This window comes from Microtus ochrogaster, unplaced genomic scaffold (assembly GCF_000317375.1).
Source record: "Microtus ochrogaster isolate Prairie Vole_2 unplaced genomic scaffold, MicOch1.0 UNK30, whole genome shotgun sequence".
Lineage (NCBI taxonomy): Eukaryota > Metazoa > Chordata > Mammalia > Rodentia > Cricetidae > Microtus > Microtus ochrogaster.
The window spans coordinates 1,166,150-1,185,759 of NW_004949128.1; the positions used below are offsets into that span (position 1 = coordinate 1,166,150).

At 43.7% G+C, this 19,610-nt stretch overlaps 1 protein-coding gene across 4 annotated transcripts in view; it reads right to left on the bottom strand.

Moving 5' to 3' along the window:
- Positions 1-19,610, bottom strand: part of Ebf1 (EBF transcription factor 1) — a 398,525-nt gene that overhangs the window by 103,483 nt on the left and 275,432 nt on the right. For 2 of the 4 annotated variants that reach the window (XM_026789805.1, XM_013354130.2), the window contains exon 8: positions 15,952-16,093. In XM_026789805.1, the coding sequence (XP_026645606.1) occupies positions 15,952-16,093 (142 nt within the window). The remainder of the gene's footprint in view (positions 1-15,951; positions 16,094-19,610) is intronic. The other 2 variants (XM_026789807.1, XM_026789806.1) reach the window with 1 other exon arrangement.

A 19,610-nucleotide genomic window follows, 5' to 3' on the forward strand; every position in this document is an offset into this window, starting at 1 on the left:
AATATTGAGTGGATGACTCAGGCAGATGACAGTCACCGGGGCTTTGTTCTCCCTCCCCCCTCATTACAAGACGGTTAGTAGTTCTCTCTCTCTCTCTCTCTCTCTCTCTCTCTCTCTCTCTCTCTCTCTTTCTCTCTCAACAAATTAGCTGCTACAATTTTTACTGTCATTTCTGTTAGGTTTTGTATGTTTCTCAGGCAACATTCTTATTGGAGTGAGGCCTGGAGGAGGCTGCAGTTTACAATTTAATCTTGAATAAAACAAGCTGGGCTCCGTTGGTGCTCCCTGCATAGAACCTCTGAAGCAGTGGCCAACGATGCTCTCAACTGGACGAGCCAGATTATGGAGGCTGCGGGGATGGAGGCCAGGGCTCCGCCAAGAGGCAACGCCTGGAGAGTGGCTCTGGAATTACTAGCAGTGACAAAGGACCTAGTGGAGAAGAGCTGTGACAAGCTTCCCAAGCAAAGCCTGCTGGATTCGTGGCTTAGTTGCATGAATGGGAGACCTTTCATAACCTTTCTTATCAGATGTTTATAGACACATGAGCAGTAGACGTGTGTAATATGTTTATGATGAAAACTATGACAGACAACAACCTGTGATGGGCGTGGCCCTAAAGAGGAGGAGACTGAGTATTCTAGCACCCATCTGTGGACATCCCATTTATCCTTTTCCACAGGGGCGCAACACCATCACAAATGGTGCGACTCGGCACAACATCAAATAATGTTAGCCACTCCATATACGGGCATTGCTATTGTATCTAAGTAGTTCCCTGGACTGAACAGCTGGGCAGCAGAGAGCAGTGAAACCTCCCACCCAGACTTCAGTGTGCTGGTGGGAATGTATGGGTAAACACTTCATAAAAGACTCTTTGATTTCTTCAGTTGATAAAAGTTCTAGTCTTAGAACATGGACGTGTGCGCATACACAGTCCCAGAGTCTATCCTGCACATTTCTAACTTGCTTTGCCCAATGCAGGAGCCACTGTCCACAAATAACTTATTCAATGTTTAACAAATTATTATGGAAAATTCCTAACTTAGTTCTATTGCCAGAGGTAAGGAGCTACCAGATGGCACACTGGTAGACCCCCTTCATCTTCACAAGGCTCTACTGGACAGCATGGGTCTTGGGACCAACTTTAGATGCTTGAGCCTGTAACTGGTAATAAGAGCTGCATGCATATTCCAGAAGATCTTCTGGGAGTGATGCTTTCAAATCCTACTGAGAAAGACTACAAAGCGAGCCCTCATGGGACCGGGCAGGGAGTAAATATAACACGGAAGAGACGCTGTTAGATTTGGCAAAACTGCTGTCCTTTGAGCATATGGGTCCCACACTGGCAGCTCTTTAATTTGGATCCATATGTTTATATGCAATCTTATTTTTGTCAGCAATGAAATTCTACCTGAATTCTAACACAAGTTAGTCAATAAAGTAATGAGATTCCCTGGGGCATTTTCACACGCATGTGTCATTTTCCTTTGTTCTTCTCTGTGCCCCTCATCGACCACCCCTCCCACCTACTCTGCCTCCCTCTTGCTAGTTGCCAACATTATGTCGAACATAGGGCTGAAGACTAGCTCCCACTTGTGATCCCCCAGTGCACAGAGCATAGAGACCCTCCCCAAGTCGGGGACCAATCCTTGGGTGTTCGTTTCTGCAGTGACTAATGCTGCCACTGACTCATCAAACAATAAATGCAAACTCTAGCCATCGCTGCTTCTGGTTCTGCCTTACATCCCCACCCACCCTCCCCAAGCACCGCAGGAGCTCCCTAGCTTGCCTTCTTTTGTAGACATACAGTTTCTGTAGAAACACTTGGGCAGAAGAATGCTGAAGGATTTCCACTGTCATCATGCAAGATAGCACAGACAGTGACTTTTTAAGGAGCCCATGTTTTGTATGTGAGCTGCGTTTCAAAATCAACCCTGCCCAACGTTTAATAAGGCACAGGCCATGCTTTTCGCTTTTGCAAATAACTCCGTTTGTATTTCTCTTTGCAAGTACAGCTGCCGTGGCAAGCGAGTTGGAGGGAACATTCACGATGGAGAGCCTTATCATGCTGAGCCAGTTTCCTCTCCTCCCTAACATGGCCAGTGGTGCTGCGCGCCAGCATTTGTTACAACACAGATGTTTCCGTGGTGATGATCCATGACGTCACAAGCACAGAAATGTGGATCATGAAACTTATCTGTAGGGGATGAGCAAAGGGGAGTGGGAATTCCACTTCTATGGAAGCTTTATGAGGTATTGACTCAATTTCCTCCATGCCTACTCGTGATCTAGACTGTCCTGTTAGAACTGTGAAGAAAGCCAAGCTATTTGCCTTTTCCAATTTGTGTCTACTGCCTGATGATTGTGTTCAAGATCCAGGTGCTTCCTAAAGCTACATGGTCCTCAGTCAGATGTCAGCTCTCACCGATTGAATCTGGCTGACTCCCCCATCCCACTCTAGAAGTAGCACAGGGCTCAGATGCAACACTGGTGTGGATCCAGAGGTCTCAGGTCCTGGGTCAGCTTTACTTTTTACCACCGGGTGGGTGCAAATCTCTTTTCCTAACTCTCAGCTTCTGCCATTTTAATTGGGGGTGATAGTTATTAAAAATCCCACTTCATGAGGCTGCGGTGAATTTAAATGAACTAATTTAGCTATAGAGTAAGGAGGGAATAGTTGTGAGATGGGATAAGAAAGATGAGGGGAAAGATTCATCTCATGAAGATGGGGGGCACGAATAAATGCAAATGCAGACAGTGCTGACAACCCTACAAGTCCCCAGTCTTCAAATGTTCCTGGCGTTTCTTCCTCAGGAAAGTGAAGCCACTTGCTTTCCCATGGTCCAACAGTTCTTCACTGAAAAGACCCACAGTCTGCACGAAGCTGATGGCTTCTAGCAGAGTCTAGAAATTTTAAGTTGTTCTCAAGTCCTTCTATTGTTTTTATTCATGTGTCACTTCTCACTCTTCTTGAATTTAAAGTTGATGTCAGTGTGTACACAGCCCTGTGCACACACACGCATGCATGTAGGCATGTATGCGGAGAGGAGGGAGCATATACCTAAATGTGTTAAACAGCCTGACCAGCTAACACATCTTACGCAGGCAGGAACCTCGCCCATTAGCACACTGACGGACGATGACAGTAGCTGGCGCTGACTGCCTGGTGATTTGAACCCTGTTAGTGCTCCAAGGTCTCTGCCATTAATATTAATATTAACCTTGAGTGGTGGGCAAGCAGAGATTATTGTACTGTATAGATGAGGAAGCCGCAGCTCAGAGATATTCCTACTTGAGAGTTTCAAAGTCTGCTTTGGCTGATGACACCAAGCATCCCTTCCAGTTTCAGTGCTTATCTGAAATATCTGTCCTGTTTGGCTGAAATAATCACTTTGATCCTATAAATACAGCCGAAGTTCCATAAAATCTTAGTTGTGTAATTCCTTGTCCCCATTACAGAGGGTGGATATTTATTAACTTTACAGAGTGTTACTACTCTCTTTCCAAGTAAAGTTATTTCCCCCTTAAGACACAGACCCACATATGAACTATAGTAAAATCTCTCTATTTCCTTTTTCTATTTCCAAGTTCAGAAAACGACATCCTTGCATAATATCACAGGCGCCAATTTAAACACAGTAACATTGAAAATCCTGCCAAGATTCCAGGCTTAGAAACATCTCTATTGTTACAAGTCGGGCCACTAACCATTCCCTGAATTTCTACACCTAATACAAGGGATACCAGCCCTGTGAAGAATTTACAAAGTACAGAGCAGTGTCCCTCCACCTTCATTTGAAATCTGGATGGCATGTGTTTTGATTATCTTTGTTAGAGAATTTTTCATGAAAAAAATTCTAAAACATTATTAACATAGAGATTAACCTGACACACTACCTCAAAGATAGTTCTATTTCCATCAACTTTTTTTTTTTCCAAAAAGGATTGAGTCCACAGACTAACCAAATCAGAAAGGCCCACCAGGAGCTTGCCAATGCTAAAAGGCAGACAAACTTGAGGGCCTGACTGTACAGCTTCACTACACGTGACAGTTCCTGGAAGAACGCTGTGGGTTGCGTGGCCCGGCCAGCATCAGGGTTTACCAAGGATGCACTTTCCTTCTCTCTCGAGAACTGAGAAAGCACAGTAAGGCTGGCTTTGTCCACCCTCAGTCATGAGCCACATGCTGCTGGTGGAGCCCAAGCAGGCTCAGTGGGCTTCAGCTTCCCCCCACCATGCTCCAACAGAAGAAAAGAATTAAAACCAAAGAGTTGGGGGTCAGGCTCAGTGGTGGGGTGCTTGCCTAGCAGGCTCAAGGCCCTGGGTTTGATCTCAAATACTGTCAAGAGAAGAGGAGGAAAAGAAGGAGGAAGAGGGGAAAGGGGAAGAGAAAGGAATATGAGGAAGAGAAAGGGAAGAAAAATCTCAATTTATAAGACACACGTGCACCTTAATGACCTTCTAAACAATGGCCAAACTGTGTTGCTACCCACTCATGTTTTATAAAGGCAGCTATCATGGCATCTTATTACTTTGTCCTAAGGTCAGCAGGAGAGACTGGTGTGCTGGCCTCTCAAACAGGAACCCTCCCTGTCCCTGTTCCCATGTCATTCTAGACAAGAACTGCATGCAGATAAAGAATGCGGCTTCCAACACCTGGGGTCTTGCCATTTACAACACTCAAATGAGCCAGATGTATAAGAACATGCACTCATGTATAAAATATCGATCAATTGCACAGATTGGGATAAAGTTCTGCTTTCATGTTTAGTGATCAGATATGTGTTCAGTAGATGCAGGTCTATTTGTGTCCTCATGGTCTAGAGAGTGTGACTTTTGTGTTTCTCTTTTTCTTCCTGCCCTGATGCCTGTCTGGTCTGGTTCCCACATCAGAGCTTCTGCTATGACTGGCGCGCACATATGTTGCAGAAGGATTTTAATGGCTGGATCATCTTCCTGCCAACCTGCATGTTGGCAGTGAAGTCACCCAAGTCCTACAATCCTCCGATTGCCCCCCTTGGCCCCCGTGCAAGGTTGCTAAAAATCCTGCTGATGGCGTCATATTTATCTGATAATGGTGATGATCACCCAAATTCTATAAAGTTTCATTTCTGTTCACTGAGTATTTCAGGTTGCGATACTGGCCCAGGGAGCAGGAGATGGGGTGCCCGATAGTGAGACGTGATACCAGGAGTTTTTATCTTAACCCAGAAAAGCGCCTTCCCAGGTATCACTCCTCGAGCCAAGTAATTCACCCTTGGGATTGAGCATAGGCCTGGCTTTTCAGTTTGCCTTTGAGTAATGTCGTCAATCTGCTTCAACTGGAGCAAGTTTTATGTTACGGGCTCAAATAGCAAGAGACTCTCTCTCTACCTCTGAAGTCCAGTGCGAACAGTGGGAAAGAACAGTAGCCATGGCCCCAGTGTCAGCATCTTGGAAGTCTAACGGTTGCAGAAACAAATTCAACTCTTTGTTCAAAATCATTTAACGTTTGGCCTCAGTTTCCCTTGTTTTTAAGTGGACATAGGAACTGCACTGCCCTCCCCTGGCTGTCAGAAGCATTAATTTTTTTTTTTTCCAAAACACTCATCACTGGACCTGATGTATCATGAGTGCTCTCTCAACAGCGAAGCCAGCATCCCTGGAGGCACAGGTCTGAATCTGTCATGTGCAATCTACCAGACTACCGGTAGCATTAATCACAAGATCAATAGGAGACAACGGACTTCTATGTTTAACCAAAAAGAGAAACTGACCCGTATAAAAATTCCAAATTTACTCCTTAGAAACAATTCTAAGACCTAGGCTACCTTTCCATTTAACCCTACCCCCTTAAATTTCTGGGGGTCTATCCTCAAGTGAGTGGAACACCATATCTCTGCCTGATGTTTTTCTCTTTACTTCAATAAGGCCTGAGACTCATTTAAAATTAAAATGACTGCTCAGACTTGACTGGGTGTCCCTTGCATTAAGCCTTCTTAGGGGTCTGTATTTCTCTTTCACAGCCCCTTTCACCAATGCCATTTAAACCATTCTAGCTCCCATTATTTCCTGTCTATGAATTAGCATATGCATGGCTCTGCCTGCCTCCCAATGTTAATGCCTGCTCCTGCTTTGTCACCGCGGCACCCCTCCAGTCTAATATAGTAGGCAGAGAGCCAATAAATATTTGTTGGCCAGATAAAGGACTGGCTGAGAAGCAAAAGAGCAGTCGACTATGGTACTACCCTGGGGAAGAATGAAGTGGGTGGGTTAAAAGTTGAGCATTCTCCCAGCCGGCATTAATAACGGCCTCCACAAAGTCAGGCAGCTCATGCCCATGATCGCATCTAGGAGGTAAAGGCAAGAGGAACGAGGAGTTCAAGGCCAGCTTTGGCAAGGGAGTGAGTTTGAGGGCAGCCTGAACTAAGTGAGGCCTTGTCTCCAAAGGACAAAAACCAAACAAACAATTGCCACTATACCCGCAATGTGCTTCCTCCATGGATAAGAGGCCGCGCGGAGTCTTGTTTCCTGGGCTGAGCCGGCCTCTATTCCGGCAGCTGGTACCCCATTCTCTTGGGAGTTAAAATTAGTATCACTAACCCCCACGCAGCCTTACCCCGCCCCATGAAGAAGGCTCTAATCATGCAAGGACCCAGGTGGGTCTCGCTGACAGATGTTAAAGTTAGAAGGGAAGGTAGCAGCCAGATGAGAAAAACAGAGCCACCAGCTTCCGGAGGTCCCAGGACTTCCTGCCTTTTAGGCCTTGCTGGTTCCTGCCTTGCCTTCCCCACCCTTCCCCCAAACATCAACTTCAACAGAATTGCTGCTCTTTCTGTCATTTGAACTCAAATCCCATCTCAGAAATTGATGGGTGATGCTGCCCTGGAGGACACCGTGTCAGCTCTGTGCAGTGTTCAGCTGGTTCTGGGAGCATTATCATAATGGGCTGCCTGGGCGGACCCGGCCTCTGCAGGCTCCTGACTCAGGTCCCTCTCTGCTTTCTGACATGCAGACATTGCTTGTTTAAAAATAAAATAGACTTAACAGCTTGGGAGAAGTTTGGGATTTTTCAAAGCTTTTTTGGGACAGTAAGTCTATCGCGATGGTAAAGTCAATCTAAAGGGCTTTCTTTAAACAAACAAACAAAACCAACATCAACAAACCAGTATCTATTTAGGAAAAGGGAAAATAAATATTTCCCAGAGTCTTACATGTTTCCTGGTAAGCTGAACGAATTACTTTTTTTCAATCTTTAAAGCCCTTTCTAACAGCATGATTTGAACTTAAGTCATGATTTTGTTCTGTTCTAGTATCATCTAAGCAATTATTTACTTGATTTTATTTAACTGTGGTTTTTATTTGGATCATCTAACAGTTTCTGTAAGTTTGGTCTTGCCCTGCAGTAATGTCTATGAAATCATGATCTTGAAGTAATAGTTGTAATTTTGTTTCCTTACAAATGAAGATAAGAATGTAACTCTTAGAATATCTTAAGACATGCATGTTGATATATACCTGTGACTCCAGAACTCAGAGGAAGGGGCCAGTGGATTATAAGTTTCAGGCTGGCCTGTGCTGTATAATGAGACCTTGGTTTCTGTGTGGTGTGTGTGTGTGTGTGTGTGTGTACGCGCATGCGTGTGCACACTTAGATGAGCACTATGCACTCAGATATACATGCCTATATGTATGTACATGAATGCCCAAGGAAGACACTGGGTATTTTTTTTTCTCTATCACTCTGCCTTATTCCCTTGAGATAGTATCTCTCACTGAGCCTAAAGCTTGTCATATCAGCCATGCCAGCTAGCCTGTAGGTTTAGCTGCAGAAGAACTGTCACCTCAGCATTTGGGTAGCCAACCCCCAAAACGGTGTGTAGTTCCTCAAGAAGTAAGAAACGTTCTCACAGGCTCATCAGAGCATGAAGGGCTCTACCAAACCTCCAGTTAAAGGTGAAGGTGACAAAGGCCCAGAGAAACCTAAGTGCATCCTCAAAGCCATGCTTGACAGCAGCAGAGCGCTTCACCTCACATATTTCTGTAAGTGTAACTGAAAAAATAAAGACAAAAAGCAGAGGCTGGAGAGACAGTTCACTTGCTCAGAGCATACACGGCTCTTGCAGAGGACCCGAGTTCAGTTCTCAGCACCCACATCAGGCAGCTCACAGCTGCACAGAACTTTAGCTCCACAGTAGCCTGGAGTCTTTGGCCTTCTCAGGCACTCAAACTCATTTGCACATACCCACATACAGAAACACATGCATTAAGAAAGCAACATAATTAAAATAAAATGAATCTTTAAAAAAATACTTCAAACCCAACTACTGGTCATCTCTCCTATGTATCACGTTATAAATAGGGGCTTAGGAAGAGAATATGAAAACGTAAATTTGCATATTGCCATTGACTGAATCCTTTTGAATTCTTGTGTAAGAGGAGGCTCCTGTCAAATGCAACAGAGAGGGTCCCAGTTTTGAGCCATGAACTATACAAATGAACATAACTGGAACTGGGATACATGATTGGGCAAATACATAGCAACAAGACAACAACAAACAAATTTTCTTCATTTCTGGCCAAAACAAAACAGAACCCTCCCCCACCCTACCCCCAATAAAAATATCACAATGAGCTTATTAAAACAAGTATGGCTTATTTATTATTAGATCCAACAACATAATAAATACTGGAAATCTCCCACAGTTGACCAGTGGGCCCAGAGACTCTGTTAAGAAAGCTTTGAGCGTATCAGTTTCCAATATTGAACCTAGCATGAAGTTTCCTAATCCTCCAGTTTCCTGACCATCTCAGGGTTTTCTCATGGTCTCCTTTCTCCCACTTCATATGGACCACAGATGACTTAGAGACAGAGAAGTCAGAACATCTCTGTGAATAAGGTAGTGTGAACCTTCTTGTCAACTTGCAAACAAAGTGCATCAGGGGATGGAGAGGGGACTCTAGAGGACTCCAGTGCCAGTGCCAGCACTCAGTCAGGAGTCAGGTCACTACCACCTGTAACCCCAGTTCCAAGGATTCTGATGGCCTCTTCTGGCCAGCCAAGTGACTTGCACACATGTCCTCTGCATGGGCATATGTGCACACACATTTATACATACAAGCTATACTATACCAGAAATCAAAACGAGTCAGTGTTTTTAAAGTTTGACTAACAGACTGTTTTCTTGCCACTGGAAAAGGGAGCTATGAAGGAAAACCAACTGTAAGGGAGTGTGTGTGTGTGTGTGTGTGTGTGTGTGTGTGTGTGTGCAAATGTGTGTGTGTGTCTCCTTCTCTTAAGAAATGCATGCTCTAGGCTAATTTTAGAAAAATTTAAGATACCAGCACAAAGGCCTTAAATTGAAGAAAATAAAATCATTACAATCGAATAGGAGATTAAAAATAATTTATCATCATTACGTAGATACCAACTGAGAGCACAGACTCCAGAGTCATGGTATAGAAGATTTGAACCCTAGATCTACAACTTAGATGCTATATGACGCTGGGAAAATCTCTTATTCTTCTTCGCCCTGGTTTCCTCATCTTTACAGTGGATACCTGGAGCACTCTGCTTTTGAATAAAGGGGCTCAGCAAACAAATTCATATAGTTAGGAAAACGTAGGATCAAATCCCAGGGCCACTTCTACTTAGTCTTGTGATTTTGTATAAGTTACTGACTTGAGAGGGTATATTTTTCTCAATCATTTTACTTCATTTTTACTGATTCAAAGATTTAAGTTTCTTTTTCGGGGGTTGGGGCAGGTGGTAAGCAATATATATATATATATGTATCTTGTTGGTCAAAAATGCTGCAGTCCTTCCTTTGAAAGGCAAAGGTCTCTAACTTCACAACGAAGTCAAGAGGGAAATTCCTTCTTTGCAACTTAGGAGAAAGTAAATTCAAAAAACAAAACCATCTGGAAAAAGAACAGTCAAAATGCTGGGCTGTCTGTAACAAACACTCGCACTCCTGATGGATTAAGAAGTAATCAGGGAGACAGCTCCAAGGCGCAGCCAACTCCCTGGTGAGCTCCAAAGCCAGCAGAGAAGAGAGAAGTTATAAGCAACTCTGCCCATCTTGCCTGAGGCTTTCAGGAGACAGAAGGAAGCCACATAATTGACACTGAGTTCATCAAAGCCCTGTTGAACCTCCATACTGCCTCAAAATTGCCCAGGGCCAAGGCTTGACCAGCCAGTTTAGGGCTGTGTGGGTCCCTTGCAGCCCCTGGCAGCCTTCTTTCCAAGTCACCTAAGCTGAACACCTTTGCACCTACTAGTCCTTTTCTTTGTATAAGTTTCTCAAGTTTGCACATAAATGAGAAATTCCTAAAAGTGACCCCTAACAATTTTTTTTGTCTAGTCTCCTATGCTCTGCTGTAATTACATAGTTGTTGATTTTGTTTCTTCTCTCTCTCATTTATATAACAACTCCATCAAGACCAGGACCATGTCTGCATATGCTGCTGTACATGGTGAAGTGGTATCCGGTAGGCGTTAACAAGTAAACCATTTGAAATCCAGGTCACTAATGCCTTTTATACCTTACTCATGGACATGTTAGTGGTTTTAGTTTGGAGCATTGTAGAAGTTTAAGAAATGACCCAACTAAGCTCCCTTTGGGCAAATAAGCAGCTGAAGTCCACATAAGCAAAGAGACCTGCCCAAAGTCACAAGACTAGTTAAAGCTGGAGTCAGGACTAGACTCCAGTTCCCCAGCCAGATAACTGGATCTTTCTAGCTACTTTTCAAGGCCTGTGAATTCTCCTATACTCCCCAGGGCTCAATCACACTTTTGTTTCATTTTTTTGTTTTTGTTTTGTTTTCTCCAATTGGGGTAACTCTCTACCCTCAAATCATCTTTTTGCACAGGGCCACAACAAATTTAGATGCAGCTGGGCAGAGGGAACTCAATGAAGCTGAACACCCTGGGGCAAGCAACCTAAGTAAAAACTGCCCGGCCTGAAACAAGAGACTTTAAGAAGGTCATACCCCAAGGAGCCGGAGTAATACCATGTTGTCCGGAGATGGGACCAAAAGGTCGGAACTGGCTGGTGGTGGCCCACATGTACCTCCAGTCCTTCTGCGGCAAGAATTACAACTGGGGACAAAGCTCAGTGAGCTTCTCTTCATTATTTGTTCTCCAAAATATTTGCAGTTTAGCTAAAGCCCACTTTGGTTTTGATTTCTTTCATTTTGGGATTCTGCCATGTTCATGTTTCATATCTTTGCAACTACTTTGAAGGGAAATTTACTTCATTCGTATCAGATGCCCACAGAAGCTAAATATTCATCACTTTCCATTCTTAAAAAGTAAGTTTTATTTTTGGTTTTGTTTTTGTTTTTAATCTCTGCTTTGAGCCACAGATGAACATAGGACCTCAGGTCATAACTAATGATCATTAAAATGTCTTTTAGGAAAAACTCAATATCTCCATATTTTTCCTCAAAAATACATATAGTGACTGCACAAAACTGTAAGAGCTGGGTTTTTATTGTTGTTGCTCTTGTACTCTTTAAGCCCTATATGTAAAAATACCACCAGAACAGAGGCTTGACCCTACCCCTCAAAAAGACACCACAGATAGGAGTTCTCTAATCTGTTCTGCTTTTCTCGGTTGTCACACAGGATGTAAGATCTCCAAGAGCCTCCAAAAGGAAAGGAACAAAAAAAGGGAGGAAAAACATATGCATGTCCAAATTTTATATATATATATATATATATATATATATATATGTATGCTTTTAATTTCTATATAAAATATTATATATCCTAAAAATGAGCATTTAAACTGCTTGTCAGACAGCTCCCTGACAAAGCCACTAGAGTGTATTCACAGACATTTGCATAAATGCTGCCGGTGAGTTCACCATAGCTGCTAGCGCTAATGGTACATAAAGTAATTTAGTCACTTCTCCCGGCATTCTGTGTCAGGATGATGAGCACAGGCACTCTGCCTTGTTGCATATTAGATCATTAGATAATAAAGTGTTAGCGCATGCAAGCTGACAGGGTCTCTGCACTCTAGCGTTGTGAGGACACAGCATTCTGCCACGGGGGAAAGAAATAGAGAAACTGATGCCACAATTGGCCTTAAATTCAAGTAAATAGAACCTGAAACTCGAGATGAGCCACAGTGACAATAACAGCATTCCCGAAGCCCTTTCAAGCACTCTCGTGCACGGTCCCCACAAATTTGCTTGAGTGGCTTGACTGTAAGATGAGGCACACACATATATACCATGGTTTACATGACCACGGGTGGGCACGATTCAGGTCCCTTGGTCCCAACCCCGTGGTTCTGTAGAAATGAGAACCCGAGAGCCATTACATGTGACGCTGCCTCCCTCCGCATCTGCACATCTTCCATAAAGCCACTGCTTCAGGAAGCATCATCGATAAATGTGCCCATAAATATCCAGCAAAAGAAAATCTTAGTATTTATGAATGGAGAGAAAAATGGGAGGGAGGGGGGCGATTACCATGAGCTACAGTGTTCCAAGTTCCAGCCCCTTTGGATCACGCAAGATTCTCGGAAATAAATCTGCCTTTGTCATCCCTCAGATTTGAAATCCAGAGACATTAATTCTGAGCCTAGGAGCTCCGAGTGCTTGGGCTGTGTGGGGAAGACGGGGCATGAATGTAAACCATGATTTCTTTTCTAGAAATGTAGAAAGACAAGCCACAAAAGGGACTTTCCTCCCAGTGTCTGACAAACAGGATATAAGTAGAGATGGGCCGAGTTACTCAAAATAATCTGGGCTACCTGTAAATGAGGAGGGAAAGGGCCTTGAATGCCGATGACTCTACAGGTCTCAAGGGGTGAAGACATGCTGTGGGAAGTAAGGGTGGCCATGGATAAACGGAAGCACGGGCTGCCAGGGGCGTGAGCCTTAAGCAAGGCATTTTAAATAGGATTCTTCAATGAAAGAAGTATCATCTCCCAAACCAACATGAATCAGCATGTAGGTCCACACATCACCAAGAAGAGAGTTCAGTAGTCCCCCTTGGCCGAGGAGATAGATACGTAAGCATGCGCCGAGGAGATACGTAAGCATGCGCCAGGAAAGTGTCTAAGTGAGTGGGAGGTTATCTATGGCTACTTTGTAGAAAATCAGATTTCTACACTGCTGCTGTGCCATTACTCAAGATCTGGACACGTCTACCCTTTCCTTCCCCTGGAAGGAAGTAAAGTAAGGGTTTGAGGGTGAAGGACATAGGGCATGGTGGGCTCTGCAGTAATAGCTAATCACTGATATGCAGTGAAATGTGGACTGGTAAACAAAGCAGAAGGAAGTATTTTACTTCTTCCTGGGGATAAGATGATGTTCCAGCTGCTACATTAATTACATTAATACGTATCCGTACTGAGGGAGCATTTGAGCTAAGAGAAGAGACCACAGTGGTTAGCATGGGCAGTACTCTTCCTCAGTGTCTTTTCCCCTTGCTCTCCTCCCTGCTCTGCTTAAATACTAATTATTAGTCATTGAATGATAAAAATTAGTTATTAGTAGGAGAGGTTTTTTGGTTTTGGGGTTTTTTTTTTTTTTTGAAACAGGGTTTCTTTATGTAACAGCATTGGCTGTCATGGAACTCACTCTGTAAACCAGACTGGTCTTGAACTCACAGAGATCTGCCAGATTCTGCCTCTGAATGCTGGGATTAAAGGTGTACAACACCACTACCTGGCCAAAAAGTAGTAGAGTTTTAATTCTTGCCAAATTGGACCATCTGGCCCCATGCTCCCTCTAGAGATGCTGGTTAGTGCTGGGGCAGCAGGGCATACACTAAGCAGTCTTCACTACCTTCACCCAGCCCACTTCCTCCCAAAGCAGAGATCTATTGTTTTATTCCTAACAGATAACCAACTTCATTTTATCACGAAGTAAACCAAGGGTCAGAGAGAGGCCAGAGTAAGATGAAGAAGTGAATTTGGGATTGCTAGTGCCTACTTCAAGACTTTGTTCTCTGCATCACCTGGCAAAACAATGTCACTGACGTCCAACCTTTGGAAGCATCCTTCCTAACTGCTGACTGTTTGCTTGCTTGCTTTGGGATATTTTGTGCAGGGATAAGTAATGTGCCTGAGTTTGTTCCACTTCCATTGAAAATTTCCCTTCACTTGTACTAATTTGTGTGCACGTGTTCCTACCTGTGCTGGTGTGTGTGTGTGTGTGTGTGTGCATGTGTGTGTCTTTACATGTGTATTTGCAGCCATAGGACAACCTGGGGTATCGTTTCACAGGTGCCACCACCTTGTTTTTTGAGACAATGTCTTTTTGTTGGTCTGAAAGCCACCAAGTAGGGCTAGGCTGCCTGCCCAGTGGGTCCCTGAGACTTGCTCATCTCTGCTTCCCCAGAAAATGGATCATAAGTGTGTTACCAGACTAGACTTGACTTTTTCATGTGGGTGCCAAGTGCTGAAAGCAGGTTCTTTAGAGTAAATGCTTTATTGACTGAGCTTTCCTGCCAGCTTCCTCCTCACTTCCTAAGGAAAAAAAAAAAGAAGCTAGACATGGGAGCTAGGTATGGGAAAATGGGAAGTACGTATGGGAGCTGTGCTTAGAGCTTTCCCTGAAACCATGAGCTGCCGGCCTCCAACTCACTGTTAAGTCTGTCTGCAGATCAGACAGCTCCCATTGCAACCAACCAGTCGAGAGTCAAAGCAACAACTGTGGTCCCCACTCCAGGCTCTCCATACTGTGCCTGCTGATTAGGTATCAAGTGTTCCTTCTTCCTCCTACCTAAGCACCTCCAGTCACATGGCGTCTTCAGTGACTTCCAGGGTATGAAGGAGGCACCATTGCGGTAAAGTGAGGATCAGAATAATTTCAAGTACAGAAATGGGGCTAGGGATGGAATCATGAGCAGGTGTTTCAAATGGCCTCCTGAAAAAAGTAATATCCATCCATCTTGGCACTAATGAAACATAAAGCCTCAGCTTTTGAATGATGATGGTTTACTTTTGAAAGACTATAAAACTGGGTGTGGGGGGGAAATGCCTTCTAAGAGTATAACATAGGGCTAATTAATGAAATGTACTGTTTGTGCATTCCTCAAGCACAGGTGGGAAAAAAAACAGGCAAAAATGATGACAAGGGTGTGTGTTTATTAAATTGGGATGCTGGCAGGGAAGGGAGGTTTTTACCTTATGAATTATGTCATGTGGCTTGTGTGTCACCATAAAAGTCAGGCTATCACATGATAATTTGTACTGTCGTGTTCTCAAAAGAATCCTGCTGACGTGGCAAAGGAGGGGTGCTGGAGAGAGAGGAGCAGGTTGACTTTCATTTGAGATCAGAGAAAGTTCTATCGGCGGTTGGTATGTAGTAGACACTTGGGCTGATAGAAAGAGGAATTCATTGCCTAGACACTCGAGCGAGTTATTCAGACACACACCCAAACTAATTCAGATTCCCTTTGAGTAACACACCCTTTCCTTGAACTGTTTTTGTCTGCTTGCTCTAGTTGCCTCACAGGTAACCACTGATTTCCCACAGTCTTTAGTGGTAGTGATTTCTCCCTGGCTAAACTGACCCCTGCAGAAAGCAGGCTACGTCGCATGATGCTGAAGAGGGTGTTGTTAGTCTAGAGAACTAAAGGCCTGGGAGGGACATTTGCCCTGAATCCCACAGCAGAAGGAATAGCTTAGCTGCCCTTGACTCTGAAGCAGCTCTCCAGACGAATCAACAGGTGCACTGTCAGGTTTGGATGCCTTCCCCATTCACCTACGGATTGGCCTTTTTTAATCCTGCCCTCGAATGGGAGCTCCTTGATCCAGATCTCTAGACCCCTGCCTTTTTAAATCCTTAGCTTCTTATTTTGCAGGGTCAAAGTGCAAAAGCGCAACATAGGTGTTCAGAAACTCTAAGACTTATAGCAATAGGAAATGCGGTGGAGTGGAAGGAAGAAAGCACACAAAGTCACAGTTCAAAGTAGCAATGCCAACCAATGAAAATGAGTCGCCTACCATGTTCCAGATAAGAGGGCGTACCTTCCGAGGGGTCAAGCCTCCTAGCCCTCCGCCCGTGCTTGGAATTATTGTGAACGAACATGTTATCGGAGACTGCCAGGACATGGCCGTCCACGTTGACGGTGGTAGACACCACGACCTGGAGACGGGAGAGGGAAATGAATGAGCATTTTCATATAAAAGCATGGTGGGAAATAAACTCAAGTTAAATAAATAACAGCTGGGAGCTGAAGAAAATTGCATAGCTATTTCACATAATAACCGGTGCTTATGTTGTACATGTCTAACAAGAGGCGCTATTGATGAGTGGGTCTTCGGCGTGGAACGCTTTTGATGCCGTTTTAAGTAAAATTGCACAGTTTATAGTTATGCAGCAAAAGGTACCCTGTTAACCACAATTTTTACAAGGCGGTCTTTATTAGCACAGTTTTATATATATATGTATTTTTTTTTTACACAAGGGTGGCTGTGTTTCACCTAAATTACCCTTCAGTTTAGACACTGAAGTAGATATCATAGTAGATCATGCAAATAGAAGTCTTTTAAATCTTTAAAATATCTCTTCCCTACTGAGTCAGGGTTAAGAAGATAGCGAATGAAAATGAGAGGGGTTGGAGTGGAAGCTGGGATCTGCTTGTGTCTTCCTCCCCCAGGGGTCTTATTGAAGTTTTTCTTACACATTTGACTCTTTTGTCCCATGTCAGTTTGGTGAATCCCATTCAAACCACCCTTAGAGCTATTATCATCATGCCACCCTCACCCCCCTCAAAAAAAAAAACTTTGCTAATTAAGGGTCTTAGATCTGTTTCCAAAGAGAAAAAGGTAAAACATATAACTGATTCAAAGTCAATTCAGATACCCAGGTCACATCTAAGGATGGCTCAGGCCAGCTTGTTGCAAGGGTCCAGGAAAACGTGTGCCTCTGAGAACTTTGACTAAAACAATGAGCAGGATTGACCTACATCTCTCCTTATATTAAAAAGGGGAGGAGGATTAAAACTGAACCCCACAGAGATATGTTTATTCATGTGACCTCTTACAACCAAATATAATAATTGCCTGTAATCGCAGCTTTGGCTCCCAACTCATGCTTTGACACGAGAAACGGCCATCAGCCAGCCCCTGTTTAATCCAGCTATTATGTTGACTAATTAACTTTGCCCGCCAGCTTATTTCTTCCTCCATTATCAGCCCCTGTCAGCTACAAGCACCCAGCAGCATAGGGGAAACCTTGGGCTCTTTGATTGATCACCAATAGATTGACATGCAGATTAATTTAATTAGAATCACCTCACTTGAGAAATGAAAGACAACGGCAAGAAGGCTAATAGATCTGCTCTTATAATGAGGCCAGCCTCCTGAGCAAAATCAGAAGAGTTCTGATTTATTTTGCTCAATTCCCCAGTTGCGTGGAAAGACTCTTGGATTGAATTGTTTGCCCGTTTGAGAAGCATTAGCCTCTGAAGAAGTAAATGACTTTACAAAACTTGGGACATACTGTATGCCCTTAGCTTTGAAGGCAGTTTTTTCTCTGAGTTAGCTAAGGGAACATTGGGGCAGTGCTGTGGTTTCTTTCACTCATGGGCATAGGGGAAAGCACCCCATCTAGGTCCAGACCTGTCAATTCTCAACCCCCAGTGTCAAAGCACTCACCACCTTGAAGGATTAACAACGTTCCACTCCCCCTCCTTTTCACTTAAAAGCTTTCTGGCAAAATAAGTCAAATTTCCTTTTCCTGGGAGGTGGCCATAAACTACAGACTAAGAACACGGGGCTCACCGGGCTGATTTTAATATCTTATTAAAACACGCACTTGACAATTCAGAAGTTACACCGGGACCCAGTGTGTTCTCTTCAGTCTGTCAAAATCCCATCTAGTGCAAGTCATTCACAGAGGGACCCCAGAGATTGACGGCAGTGGTTGGCTGCAGGCTCTCTGGATATTCATCATTAGCTGACCAGGTGTGACAGGAGCTGAAGCCAGTGTTTGTCCCTCATCAATTGTGCGTTAATTTAAAAGAAGAAAATGGGGCGCGCGGGGGGGGGGGCGGAGAAGTAAAGAAAAAAGTCTATTCCTTTATTTTCAAAAACTGTCACATACAGTGACAGTATCTTTAGGACAACAGAGGGGAACTTTTTAGTTCAGGAGATGGCTTCGTCAGACACCAAAAATTACATAACAGCCGGGTCTTTCAAAGAAATGTTGATTTACTACAAGACCACAATTGAGTGGTCACTGGAGTCGTTAGCTGAACAAGCTATAAAAGGAAATCCCGAACAGTATCTGTTTCCAGTGTCAGGAAATGGGAAGTGGTTACCCCAGACGTCTGTCTTCAGCGAAGAGAGCAAGGGCATCCTATGAAACACCTGGAGGACACCAGCGCTACAAACAGTAGGACTTAAAATTATCCGGTGTCTTTTTAAAAACATTGTCAACTAATTGCTGACATTAAGTAAAAGTGACCAAAAAAGAATCAACCTGTTAAGACAGAAAACTATGCAATATGCATTTCCTTTTTCTTTGCAAGGGAAGACCACAGAGCCACTTGCGCGAGGGCCATTGTACCCCAAGCACAGCCAGAACCTGATGCTGGGGGGGTAAAGGATCCCTGTGCTGTTTATTCTAGAAACTAACTAGTAAGCATGTCCCTCAGATACTCATGGCACAACTTTTCAAGCCCAAAATAACCTCCCCCATTCCAATTTGGAAATGATTGGAATAGATTTAAATAAAGTATTACCTGAAATTAACCCACAGAGTCACTAGCAAATTAAAAGCAATCTGTAAGATGGGAAGGGTGGGGGTAGAACGTAATACTAAGCTAACCTTGAAAATTGACCCGTGGTAGACAGGCAATGAGCCTCCATGAGCCAATCAGTAGGCTGCTGGCAAGTAGAAGCAGGTAAGGGGACAGAGAGGCATGACAAGTCTTCATCATGTCCAAATTTTGTCAACAAAACATGTCTTGAATTTAGGACAAAAAAAAAAAAAAAGAAAAGTCTTTTCCCTTTGAAATCAACCATCCTTTACCCTTTTATTTCTCCTTTCACCCCATTGCCCAGAGAAAAAGAGGACAACAACATGAAAAGGTCTACAATTTTGCTGTGTCTGTGCAACTTCTAGTTTCGATAATCTCACTGTCCAAACGTTTGACTATTGGAATTTACACTATGAAAAATATGACGTCCGATTCCTCAGTCAAAGTAGCCACATTTCAAGTAATGGTGGCCATTGGATTAGGCTGGGCAAATATAGAATTTTAAACTTTCTAGAATGTTCCACTGGATGACATTCCCCTGAAATAGCTCTGCAATCATTTATGACAATTTATTCATAAAGACAAACTATAGGCTGAGTTCAATCTACAGAAATAAATAAAGGTTTAGGGCTAGATGTCTGTAGGTTCTTAATTGGTAGACTTTTCCAATAAAACAGGTACAGGGGTGAGCTTTTCAGAACAGTTCTTCAGGCATGCAGATTCTATGCTGCATGGTTCTGTGGTTCTGGTCCCCACCCTCCAAGTTAGGGCATTTGATGTGAGGCTGAAGTGGGAGAGGTCTGCAGCTACCTGTTGCTCTTCTGAGAATTTACACTACGGGTTTAGTTTCTTAGTTTGTTGTCAGCGGCTTAGAAACTCCTCCAGTGCCTTCTTCCC